At 42.1% G+C, this 13,926-nt stretch overlaps 1 protein-coding gene across 1 annotated transcript in view; it reads right to left on the bottom strand.

The window, feature by feature from the left end:
- Positions 1 to 2,191: 2,191 nt before the first annotated feature.
- acp5b (acid phosphatase 5b, tartrate resistant) overlaps positions 2,192 to 13,926 on the bottom strand; it is a 34,235-nt gene continuing 22,500 nt past the window's right edge. Inside the window, exons 5-6 of the mRNA XM_059985231.1 lie at positions 12,189 to 12,336; positions 2,192 to 2,440 (exon numbers count right to left, since the gene is read on the bottom strand). Of these exons, the coding sequence (XP_059841214.1) occupies positions 2,192 to 2,440; positions 12,189 to 12,336 (397 nt within the window). The remainder of the gene's footprint in view (positions 2,441 to 12,188; positions 12,337 to 13,926) is intronic.

Raw genomic sequence — 13,926 nt, 5'->3', positions numbered from 1 at the left:
CAGTCACCCCAGCACTGAACAGGCTCTGTAACCTATGGGCTCACTTCTAAGAATTCTACAACTCATATTGTCACTATTATTTGCTTGTTTGTTTGTTTGTTTCTTATTTTGCTTTTGCTTTTGTATTTGCACAATTTGTTGTCTTTTGCACATTGGCTGTTTGTAGGTCTTTCTGTGTAGTTTTTCATTGTGTTTCTTTGTACTTACTATGAATGTCTGCGAGACAAGGAATCTCAGGGTAGTATAATGTGACATACATGTACTTTGATAATAAATTTACTTTGATCTTTGAACTTATCTAAGAAAGGAGGTGCTGGTATTGGAGATATTTTACAGGAGGTGCATGAGAATGATCCTGGGAATGAAAGGGTTAACATTTGAGGAGTGTTTGATAACTCTGGGCCTGTACTTGCTGGAGTTTAGAAGAATGAGGGGGACTCTCACTGAAACCCATTAAATATTGAAAGGCCTAGACAGAGTAGATTTGGTTAAGATGTTTCCCATAGTGGGAAGTCTAGGACCAGCGGGCACAGCCTCAGAATAGAAGGACATCCCTTTAGAACAGAGATGAGGAGGGATTCCTTTCACCAGAGGGTAGTGAATCTAATGAATTCATTGCCACAATCAACTATGGATACACGGTCATTGGGTATATTTAAAGCAGAGCTTGAGAGGTTCTTAATTAGTAATGACATTAAAGGTGATGGGGAGAAAACAGGAGAATGGAGTTGAGGGGAATAATAAATCAGCCATGATTAAATAGTGGAGCAGTCTCAAACGGTGAAATGGCCGAAAGCCGCCCATCTGTCTTATGCTTCACAGGACCATTAAGTGTTAACCAAATTAACAGTGGGTCGATGTTCCCTGTAAATGAGTACCACCCCTATTAAAATAATGCAGAATTTCACAATCACCATTACCAATACTCACATATTACTTTCCACATCTACTTAAATAATATCTGATTCCAAATTCTCCCAGTGAAGTGGTGAGATATAAACGTATGTCAATGGCACATGAGCCCAAGCCTCTGAATTACCGACCCAATCATGTGGCCCTCTGTTACCAGAAATAAGGTTTTCTAACAACTTACCCTTAGGTTTGAGCACTTTACCAACAAGATTAAATGGGAGCTAAATAATCATGCTGTTTAATTTCATGCTGTTTGTGACCAATTGGATTCTTGCAGTAAGTGTTACGGAATTGACTTATAGATTGCAAAAGTAAATGTATTATCAGAGTGCATGCATGTCACCACATACAACCCTGAGATTCATTTTCCTGCAGGCATACTTAGCAAATCTTTAGAATAGTAACTATAACAGGATTGATGAAAGATCAGTTAGAGTGCAGAAGACAACATAGAAGCATAGAAACATCGAAAACCTACAGCACAATACAGGCCCTTCGGCCCACAATGCTGTGCCGAATATGTACTTATTTTAGAAATTACCTAGGGTTACCCATGGCCCTCTATTTTTCTAAGCTCCGTGTACCTGTCCAGGAGTCTCTTACAAGACCCTATCGTATCCATCTCCCCCACCACCGCTGGCAGCTCATTTCACGCATTCGCCACTCTCTGTGTAAAATAAAGATACCTCTCACATCTCCTCTGTACCTACTTCCAAGCACCTTAGAACTATACCCTCTCGTGTTAGCCATTTCAGCCCTGGGAAAAAGTCTCTGACTATCCACATGATCACTGTCCACCATTCTGTGCCACGTTGTCTCCTTCTGCACAGGGGAAAGGTGGTGCAAAAAGCAAACTGATCAAGATGTTAGTCATCAGCCAAAACTTACCCCTGGTCATCGACCTTTTTGGTCCTTCAGTGGCACATTTTGAACCTTTGTGACTGGAATCACAGATAGAAGCAATACTACCATAGCTTTGTCTTACTAGTTTAGCAAGGCCTCTATGAGAACAGCTGGCTCCATTAGGGTCCCTGAGATGTCCTAGGCCAAACCAGAGAGCACATTGTGCTTACATATCCAGAGCCTTGATTTAACACTGGGTTATGCCATTTCTCTTTCACTAGGAAGGCTGTTTCTTGGCTTGGAATATAGGCTAAAGGATTAAATAGTGAAAACATATCATTATCTTCCTAAATTAAAATGTGAAATTTAGGAACCAATTAAGCCATTTGATATATACCATGAAAACTAAACATGTATCATTTTTAAAGAGTAAATTTTATTTGATGTAAAATTTACGCCTCGGTAATACGGTTTGGAAAACTACCGTGTCATATGGTTGCCTGTATGATATAAGCATTTGCTCTGGAATGATCTGGATCAGTGTGAATCCACCCAAAGCACTGATCTCAGCATTGTAGAACCGCAGCCAGCTTTCTGGAATGTCCTTCTTGTGTGCCGTGGACTTGTCAACGATGCTCCCACTTCCGCTAATGATGTATGCCAGCCCATCATCCTCGCGGATAAACTGAAGAGCAAAGCAGTATGTGTTAGTGTGGTGCATTTCATATTTCAGTAATATTTGATAATATTGTATGATTAAGCATTCTTTATTAGTTTAAATAATTCATTATGGTTATATGTGCGAAGTGTGTGAATTGCATATGTCATCACATCACTGTTTCATACATTCATGTCCTGCTGAATGTAAAAATGAGATTAGCATACACTCATTTTGAACTCTTTTGGTTTCATTTTGATTAGTTTTATGATTTGGAGTTACAACACTTAACACTGGTGACCAGATATTTTTAAAATGAACTTGAGATAACTATCTAACTGTTGAAGAGCAGTGAAATGTTTGACTTTAAAAAATCGCAGCTCTAGATGTGTCTCTTCAGAAGGGAGAGAGAGGGGTGGTCGAGTTTTAAAAAAAGGCAGAAAATGGATAATTCACAGGTTCATAAACAGTACAGAGTGATAATAATCATAATTTTCTAATAAAGTAGGAAGGGCCGACTGCATCTGAAAGACTGACCTGTTCAATTGCAAAGAGGTAACTGGATTTCACATACAAAATAAATTAAGCAGTAATTAAACCAAGTGAGATCACTAATGAGAAATTAAGTACTGGTTTTGCTGAGTGCATTGGGTTTAAAAGCATATGGTTTCCTTAACAGTTCAACTGTTCCAACCAAACCAAATGAAATGAACTATGCTGATACCTTGAAAGTAATGCAGAAACATTTAGAACCCAAACTATTGTTGATTGCAGAAAGCTTTAGCATTCATAAGTGGAATCAAAAGGAAGGAGAGTCCACTTCAGCGTATGTGGCTGAATTGAAGAAGTTGTCTGAGTACGTTCTGTTCAGTGATGGGCTTAATGATACACTGAGAGATCATTTAGATAGTGGAATATAACAAGGAAGCATTCAAAAACAGCTCCTAACTGATGCACAGCTCACATTTAAAAGAGTATTTGAAATTGCAGTATCAATGGAAACAGCAGGCAGAGATGCAATTGAGTTGCAGTCAGAAATGAAAGTGAATGTGAACAAAATTGAAGCATCTCGATGGAGGCCTGTCTGGCCAAATAATTCATGCTACCATTGTGGTACAGGCTCACATACACCAGACAAAAGCATGTTTGAAGGCAAAAGATGCAGAAAATGCAACAAAGTAGGACCCATCCAAAGAGCATGTCAGGCAGACAAAATAAATGCACTGCACAGGGAAGAGAAAAGGATAAAAAGTCAAGTTGCAGGTTGAAAGAGACCACCAATCTGCATGCTTTTGCTGAAAAGTCTGATAATGATGACAGTGATACAGAATTGGGTAGTCTTGAGATTTACAATGTGAAAACTAACAGTCTAGCAATGGGGCTGACACCAGAAGTGAATGGCAAATTAATTAAAATGGAACTGAAAAAACCTCGGCTCTTTCAGTCATTCCACAAAATGAGTTTGAATGCCATTTCAAAGAAACTGAACTGAAATCTAGAGGTATCCAATTAAGAATTTATATCGGAGAAAAGACAACTCCTGTGGGAATGACATTTTGTAACAGTGAAATACAACAACCAGCGAGCTCGATCGCATGGAGGCCGAAGAAATTATTTCCAAAGTTGAGTGGAACCCATGGGCAATGCCAGTGGTCCCAGAAGCCAAGAAGAGTGGGTCTGTCAGGACCTGTGGTGATTTTAAAGTCACTGTCAGCATAACACCAAAAGTAGATCAAAACCCTCTGTTCAGGATAGAGGATATCTTTGTAAACCTTTCTGGAGGAAATCTCTTTAGAAAGGTGAACTTACAGTGCCTATAAAAAGTATTCACCTCCCTTGGAAATTTTCATGTTTTATTGTTTCACGATATTGATTAACAGTGATTCAATTTGGCTTTTTTGCCACTGATCAACAGAAAAAGACTTTCGTGTCAAAGTGAAAACAGATCTCTAGAAAGTGATCTAAATTAATTACAAATATAAAACACAAAATAATTGATTGCATAAGTATCCACCCCTTTTAACATGACACACTAAATCATCACAGGTGCAGCCAACTGATTTTAAAAGTCACATAGTTAGTTAAATGGAGATTTGTTTTTGGAGACCTGTGTGCAATCAAGGTGTTTCAACTGACTGTAGCAAAAATACACCTGCATCTAGAAGGTCCAACTGCTGGTGAGTCAGTATCCTGGCAAAAACTACACCATGAAGACAAAAGAACACTCCAAGCAACTCCCCAAAAGATTATTGAAAAGCATAATCAGGAGGTGGATATAAGAAACTTTGCAGGTCACTGAATATCCCTTGGAGTACAGTACAGTCCAATCATCAAGAAATGGAAAGAATATGGATCAGCTGTAAATCTGCCTAGAGCAGGCCGTCCTCAAAAACCGTGCAAGAAGGGGACGAGTGAGGGAGGTCACCAAGAGACCTATGGCAACTCTGGAGAAATTACAAGCTTCAGTGGCTCAGATGGGAGTGACTGCGCATACAACAACTATTGCCTGAGAGAGTGGCAAAGAGAAAGCCACTGTTGAAAAAACTCACACGAAATCTTGGCTAGAGTTTGCTGGAAGTCATGTGGAGATTCATAAGTCAGCTGTAAGTTTCTATGCTCTGATGAAGCCAAAATTGAGCTTTTTGGCCACCAGACTAAACACTGCACATCATCAAAAACACACCATCCCTACCATGAAGCATGTTAATGAGTACGTCATGCTATGGGGATGCTTCACTGCAGCTGGCCCTGAATGGCTTGTGAAAGTAGAGGGTAAAATGAATCCAGCAAAATACTGGGAAATCCTAGGGGAAAACCGGATTCAGTCTGCAAGAGAACTGTGACTTGGGAGAAGATTTGTTTTCCAGCAAGACAATGACCCCAAACATAAAGCCAAAGCTACACAGGAATGGCTTAAAAACAACAAAGTTAATGTCCTGGAGAGGCTAAGTCAGAGTCCAGACCTCAGTCCAATTGAGAATTTGTGGTTGGACTTGAAAAGGGCTGTTCACTCATGAGCCCCATTCAATCTGACAGAGCTTGAGCAGTTTTGTAAAGAATGGGGAAAAAATGGCAGTATCCAGATGTACAAAGCTGATTTTGATGTACAAACCTATCCACACAGACTTAAGGCTGTGATTGCTTCCGAAGGTGCATCTACTAAATACTGACTTGAAGGGGGTAAATACTTACCCAATCAATTATTTTTTCTTTTATATTTTTAATTAATTTAGTTCACTTAGTAGAGATATGTTTTCACTTTGACATTGAAGAGTTTATTTTCTGTTGATCATGTCAAAAAACGTCAGGTTAAATCCACTGTGATTCAATATTGTAAAACAATAAAGCATGAAAATTTCCGGGTGGGGGTGGTTGTGAATACTTTTTATAAGCACTGTAGCCAAGACCTACCTGTAGGTGGAGATAGAAGAGTCCAAAGTGTTTCTCACCACAAACACTCACAAAGCACTTTATCACTATCACAGGCTTATATTTTGGAGGAGCATCTGCACCTGCGCTCCGGCAGAAACCTACAGACTGGGTGCTGCAAGGTTGTGCAGGCACTCAGTGTTACCTGGATGACATCATCGTTATGCTAAGGATGACAAGGAAAATCTCCAAAATCTCAAGACAGTGTTAAAAGATGAGACGATTACGGGCTCAGAGCAAAACACAATTGTGATTTTTTTAAACCAAGCATTGCTTGCTGCGGTCACACTACTGTCACTCAAGATTTACACAAGTGTGTTGAGAGAATTTAAACAGTGGTGGATGCCCCAAGGCCAGAGGATGTGTCACGGTTGTGGTCCTTTTTAAGATTTATCAATTACTGTAGCAGGTTCCTGACAAACCATGCCACCCTGTTGCCACTTGAACTCATTACGACGGATCGGGAAGAAGTGGTAACGGACAAAGCAGTGTGGGGGGGCTTTGCATAAGGTAAAGGAAATGGTGGCGTCAGACGCTGTATCACGCGTTATGATCCGCACCATCCAGTGAAGCTTGCCGTGTTCGAGATGACAAAGCACACAGAAGGGCATCCAGGGCTGCAGTCCCAAGTGCACCATGGAGGGGACCCCAGAACCTGAGATTGTTTCACAGCCACAAATCTCACCTTCCTAGCAGAGCGACACCCCCCTCAACACCACTCCCCCATCTGGAGAGTAAGAAATCCTCCTAGACGACTAAATCTTTAGGCCTGAATGGGACAATTTAAAATTTACTTTGCTGTAAACGTCTAAATAAAAGTTGAATTATAGAGTTTACTGTATACTATATGAAACTCCTTTTTACCGGGCATCTCTAGAGATGTGACTCATTAGCCCTTCACTAATGGCCACTGGACTCGGCGGGGAGAAAATCACTTTTCTCAAACTCCATGTGTCTCGGGTCAGTATGTCTTTGGTCCCAGCAGAAGTGGGAATTTCGGATGTCTTGACCACCCGAACCCTGATCTGGGTGAATACTGTGTAAATACTGCCACCATGCAATTAGCCATTGGCGAGAAGTGACAGATCGTGCACTGCGGACAATTATAAAGAAAGTATATTTACAAATTTCAGCTTTATCAATCAGTGAGTAGGAAAAAGAAAAGAAAAAGAATTTTAAAAGGGCCTACTACAGTTAACCCAGTCCAAAAGTGAACCTAAGTTGGAGGTCATCTTGAAGTTGTCTTTCACTCAAGTGCTAGACCCGTGGTCTTCATAAAAGCACACGCCACTTTACGAACGTCGCTCAAAATCTGTCTCAAACAAATGAATCTCCTCCCCTCCACCCCAAGGTAGTATCAGTCCTTCCTTCTTGTTACACAAAACACCTTGTGCAACAGGGACAGCATATTCAGCCATCTTCCCGCCTGTCTTCTTCCAGCTCCCACCAAAAAGACCTCAACCCACATCGGTGTCCATCACCAAAACCTCTCCACCCAGTGTTCTCCAGAGCCTTTTTTCAACTCCGCCATCCTGATTGGCTGACACAACACTCCTAGGTTAAACAACATAGCCCATTATCTTTAGCTCAAACCCAAACATGCTAAAAAGCAGAACAGACTGCTGTTACAGAACTGCCAAAGTGAAATACCTACAGCATACCAGTAAAGTCTTAACCAGGGTGTTACATATATAAGTGAAGATGAATTCTACATTGGGCAGGAGTTTCTAGCTAAGCAAGGACACCTACACTCTGTCTGCCAGAGAAAGCAGGATCTCCCAGTGGCCACACATTTTAATTCCACGTTCCATTCCCATCCTGATAGGTCTGTCCATGGCCTCCTCTACTGTCAAGGTGAAGCCACACTCAGGTTGGAGGAACAACACCTTATATTCCATCTGGGTAGCCTCCAACCTGATGGCATGAACATTGATTTCTCTAACTTCTGTTAATGCCCCTCCTACCCTTCTCACCCCATCCCTGATTTACTTATTTCCCCCCTCCTTTTTTTCCTCTCTCTGCCCATCACTCTTTGCCTGTTCTCCATCTCCCTCTGGTGCTCCCCTCCCCCTTTCTTTCTCCCTAGGTCTCCCATCCCATGATCCTTTTCCTTCTCCAGTTCTGTATCCCTTTTGCCAAGCAACTTTCCAGCTCTTAGCTTTATCCCTCCCCGTCCTGTCTTCTCCTATCATTTTGGATCTCCCCTCCCCCTCCCACTTTCAAATCTCTTACTATCTTTTCTTTCAGTTAGTCCTGACAAAGGGTCTCGGCCCAAAACATCGACAGTGCTTCTCCTTATAGATGCTGCCTGGCCTGCTGCTGTTCCACCAGCATTTTGTGTGTGTTGCTTGAATTTCCAGCATCTGCAGATTTCCTCGTGCTAGTGTTGTGTAGTTAATATTTTAGTAATATTGTAAGTATATTGTATGATTAAGCATTCTTCATTTGTTGAAATAATTCGTTATGGTTATATGTAGGAAGTGCGTGAATGGCAAACATCATCATATTGCCCTGTCATTCAAATGCTTCTCGCTAAGAGTAAAAATGAAACTAACGTGCATACATGCCAGCTTCCCTTGTTTTTATTTCGATTAGATTTATGTTTTGGAGTTACAAGACATAACAACTAGATCCCCACCTCATCTGGGAACACCAGTACTTTGCAACAGTCAAGGGTTTCCTACAGACTCGCCTGTAAACAGCAAGGAGGTGAGTGGTATTGAGTTTATTGAGTCAGCGTATAAAGAAATCTTACTGTGATTATGTAGGGAAAGCTAACATTGCAGATGCTATGAATCCGAAATAAAAGTTTAAAAATGCTGGGACCCTCACCTAGTCAGTCATCATCTGAGGAAAGAGAAGCAGAGTTAGTGTTTCAGGTCTGGGAACCCTCATCAGAAGAGAGAAAACAATTTAGTTTTCAGCAGCTGAGAAGTTGGGAGGACAAAACGGAATATCTTTGACAGGCAAAGGAATATCATCGGTAGCCTGAGACTAAATGAGTTAATGTAGCAGTTACGATAGTTAGACGCAGATGATACAGTTGTAGAGGATGAGAACCTGACCTTCGGTCCATACTAGTCTAACTCATCAGCGCTGACCAAGATTCTCATCTATGGTCATCCCGTTATGCATTTTTACCTGCGTATTCTGTTGCTAACAGCAATGACACGCCCAGTAAACCAGACTGAAATAATAGTTAGTGGAGCATCTGCATTTTATCTGCAACTTCTTGTTGCCTAACATTTTAATTCACCATCACACTTTCACCTGAGTCTGTCTACATAGTTACAATGAGGGCCCAATGCAAGCTTGAGGAACTACCCTCATTTTCGGTGAGGGCACATTGCAGCCTGTCGTACTCAGCACCTCAGTATCTCTCACTTCAGCTATCTCACTCTTTCATTTCTGTCTGAAATAGAACCAGCCATTTCTGTCAGTCATCACATTAGCTCATTTTGGCAAATCCCTCAGCACTAACCTCATGTTTCCTTGCAAACCATAATGATATACAGCCATTTCCCAAAGAACCCCACCACTTGTTGGGAAATAGTGTGACGTGGCAAAAGGCCAGTTTGTCAGAAACCCGAATTTCATCACACCCATATCAAAAAAAGGATGATCAAATCCAGCTGCTGAATCTTTATGCAACACACACAAAATGCTGGTGGAATGCAGCAGGCCAGGCAGCATCTATAGGAAGAAGCACTGTCAACATTTCGGACCGTGACCCTTCGTCAGGACTAACTGAAAGAAAAGATAGTAAGAGATTTGAAAGCAGGAGGGAGAGGGTGAAATCTGAAATGATAGGAGAAGACCGCAGGGGGTGGGGTGAAGCTAAGAGCTGGAAAGGTGATTGGCAAAAGGGATACAGAGCTGGAGAAGGAAAAGGATCATGGGACCTGCCCTTACACTTCCTCCTTCACCAACACTTAGGGCCCCAGACAGTCCTTCCAGGTGAGGCAACACTTCACCTGTGAGTAGGCTGGTGTGGTGTACTGCGTCCAGTGCTCCCAGTGTGGCCTTTTATATATTGGTGAGACCCAACGCAGACTGGGATACAGTTTCGCTGAACACCTACGCTCGGTCCGCCAGAGAAAGCAGGATCTCCCAATGGCCACACATTTTAATTCCACGTCCCATTCCCATTCTGATATGTCTATCCATGGCCTCCTCTACTGTCATGGTGAGGCCACTCTCAGGTTGGAGGAACAACACCTTATATTCTGTCTGGGTAGCCTCCAACCTGATGGCATGAACATTGATTTCTCTAACTTCATTTTATGCCCCTCCTCCCCTTCTTACCCCATCCCTGATTTATTTATTCCCCCCCTTTTTTCTCTCTCTTTGCCCATCACTCTGCCTGTTCTTTATCTCTCTCTGGTGCTCCCCTCCCCTTTTCTTTCTCCCTAGGCCTCCCATCCCATGATCCTTTTCCTTCTCCAGCTCTGTATCCATTTTGCCAATCACCTTTCTAGTTCTTAGCTTCACCCCATCCCCTCCTGTCTTCTATCATTTTGAATTTTCCCCTCCCCCTCCTACTTTCAAATCTCTTACTATCTTTTCTTTCAGTTAGTCCTGACGAACGGTCTCGGCCTGAAATGTCGACATTGCTTCTTCCTATAGATGCTGGCTGCCTTCTACATTCAACCTGTTGCTTGAATTTCCAGTATCTGCAGATTTGCTCATGTTTGCTGAATCTTTATAATTCCTTCCATAAAACTCTCAACCTTCATATAATACTTTATTTTGCTTCTTAAAACCTACCTCTTCACTGTTTGGTTACTTGTCTCTAGGTATCTTTATGTGACCTATTCCTGTTTCAGTTTGTTTTTTAACTATTTTATTTTTTGAGCAAATACTGAAGCGTACAGAGGCAACCGATAGGGAGTTCATGGACAGTATGACCCGGCTGATGACGAACATTGAAAAACTGTCTAACTCTGTTGCATTAATAAAGCACCTTGTTAAATGTATAAAACATGTCTGCATCAGTGTTATCTTGTATTTCCATACAATGTTACATTAGTATCAGAGAAGTACTTGTATAAATAGGTAAACCACCTTCATACAAGCAAGGACAGAAAACAGGGCAAAGTGAGTACAGTATACCTATGTTTTCAGTAAGTTATGCGCCAAGGTATTTGGTGAGTACATTTCTAACTCTTCTGGCATCAGTCTTGTTGCCGTCTGCTCTGAAATTGTTAGGTTGTGTTCAAGAAAACAATGAAATGGCACGCTGCCATCTGACAGCATTTTCAGATTTCTCTGATTACCCCATCCACACTGCTCTGGCCAATCAGGCGTTTTCAAAATTACACACTTTGGAGAGCGTTTCTGAAAATCTCCGTTTTCGGGGGACGAAAATGCCGTTTTAGTGTGGACAGAGGGTCAAAGCGAAGAGAAAAAGCTTCGGTTACGGATTTATCCGGTCTGGTGTGGACATAGCTTCAGCGGTCACTCTATTAGGTACCTCCTATACATAATAAAGTGGCCATGGGGTGTATGTTCACTGTCTTCTGATCTGCTGTAGCTCGTCCACTTCAAGGTTTGATATGTTGTGCATTCAGAGATGCTCTTCTGCACACCGCTGTTGTAAGGCGTGGTTACTGAGTTACTGCTGCACTCCTGTCTGTTAGAACGAGCCTGGCCATTCTTCTCTGACCTTCTCGTTAACAAGCCACTTTCACCCACAGAATTGCCACTGACTGGATGTTGTTGTTTATCACACCTTTCTCTGTAAACTATAGAGACTGTTGCGCGAGAAAATCTCAGGAGATCGGCAGTTTCTGAGATACTCGAACCATCCTGTCTGGCAGCAACAGTCATTCCACAGTCAAAGTCACTTGGATCAGATTTCTTCCCCATCCTGATGTTTGGTCTCAACAATAACTGAACCTCCAGGCCATATCTGCCACACAAATGTCTGGTTAGGTGTTTGCCTCAACAAGCAGGTGTACAGATGTAGCTAATAAAGTGGTCACTGAATATATATCAGAGAAAGAAAGTCTCTTTGAGGTATGCTTATCCTGAAGAAGTTTAAATTTTCTCTTCAGCAAGGGTCAGTGAACCCTCTGACAATACTCTCCCTCTGTGATCCCTGCTGCTCTCCGGCTCCTCGACCATGTTCTCAACCAGACTCAGTACCTTGTCTCCTTCCCCTAACCCACCCTCTTATTCTGGCTTCTGCCCCTTTCCTTTCCAGTCCTGATTAAGGGTGTTGGCCCGAAACGTTGGCAGTTTATCCCCCTCCATAGAAACTGAGTTCCTCCAGCACTTTGCTTTGCTCAGATCGGATGGGAGCAGATACTTTAAAACAGGCACCCGTAAGTTCAAAGTTTCCTACCTGCAGGCTGTGATCATGACCGCTGATGTAGGCCGTCACGTTGTATGTTTTTAGAAGTGGCCTCAGCTGATCCACGAGACAAAGAGTTGGACCGTGATGCCCAATGGACCATACAGGGTAGTGACCAGCAACTATCAGGTAGTCTGCCCTGCAGTAAAAGTATGGTGGACTTAACACCTGTAAACTCCATTATTTATCAAAGAGGTTTGAGCTATCACCTTCATTATCACCATTATGTGCCATGTTGTATGGCATGCTATAAATCTGAAATAAAAGTTTAAAAATGCTGGAACACTCACCTAGTCAGTCATCATCTGAGGAAAGAGAAGCAGAGTTAGTGTTTCAGGTCCGGGAACCCTCATCAGAAGTGGGAAAGGGAGAAAACAATTTAGTTTTCAGCAGCTGAGAAGATGGGAGGACAAAACGGAATATCTTTGACAGGCAAAGGCATATTATTGATAGGCTGAGACGAAATGAGTTAATGTAGCAGTTACGATAGTTAGACACAGATGATACAGTTGTAGAGGATGAGAACCTGTCCTTCGGTCCATACTAGTCTAACTCATCAGCGCTGACCAAAATTCTCATCTAAGCTTGTCCCATTATGCATTCTAATCTATGTATTCCGTTGCTAACAGCAATGACACGCCCAGTAGGCCAGACAGAAATAATAGCCTGTGGGGCATCTGCATTCTATCTGCAACTTCCTGTTGCCTGATATAGCTTTGACCATGATTATTCTGGGTAAATTTTTTGACAGAAGTAGTTTCCCACTGCCTTCTTCTGGGCAGTGTCTTTACAAGACGGGTGACCTGAGCCATTATCAATACTCTTCAGAGATTGCATGGAGTCAGCAGTCACATAACCAGGACTTGTGATGTGCCCCAGTTGCTCATACGATCATCCAACCATCCACCCCCGCTCCCATGGCTTCAAATGACCCTGATCGGGGGGATAAGCAGGTGCTACACCTTACCCAAGGGTGATCTGCAGAAGCACTTTACACCAGATGTATCTCCACCCGCCACCTGATTTAAGGTATTAATTTACAAAATAAACCATTGTGGTTTTTTCAAATTATTGGATGGATGCACAGTGTTCAATAATACTGCAAGTACTGAGATTTTTATAATCGCTGTTTGCATTCTTTTAATATATCTCAAGGGAAGTGATCACAGCTTTATCACGAGACTCTTATACAAAACCACGTAGAAAAGCATTGGAAGAAGCAACTAAATGATAAAGAGTATGGTTTAAAAAGCAAAAACAGGATGCGAAAGATTGAGAAACACACATTAAATACACACACAAACAAGATCTGCAGAAACGCAGCAGGTCAGGTTGAGGGGAACAAACAGTTGATGTTTCAGACTGAGACCCTTTGCCAAGAGAGACTGAGAGTTTTACAGAAGGAATTCAAGAGAAAAGACAGCTGGGACTGCTTAACATTCAATTATGAGTTTGATGATATTAGTGGTCAATGATCAATTTAATTTCAAAGTCAATTAATTATTGTGCCATCCCCCTTGGTGGTACGATAGCGTAGTGGTTAGCACAACACTTTGCTGTACCAGGGACCAGGGTTCAATTCCTGCCGCTGCCTGTAAGGAGATTGTGCTGTACATTCTCCCCATGACAGCGTGGGTTTCCTCCAGGTACTCTGGTTTCCTCCCACTGTCCGAAGACCTACCAGTTGGTAGGTTGATCACGATCAGGCTGGGATTAAATCAGGGGGTTG

Source organism: Hypanus sabinus, chromosome 11 (genome assembly GCF_030144855.1).
Source record: "Hypanus sabinus isolate sHypSab1 chromosome 11, sHypSab1.hap1, whole genome shotgun sequence".
In the NCBI taxonomy this organism is placed as follows: domain Eukaryota; kingdom Metazoa; phylum Chordata; class Chondrichthyes; order Myliobatiformes; family Dasyatidae; genus Hypanus; species Hypanus sabinus.
Note: the sequence above shows the minus strand (reverse complement) of the source record. Positions and strands in the feature narration are given on the sequence as shown.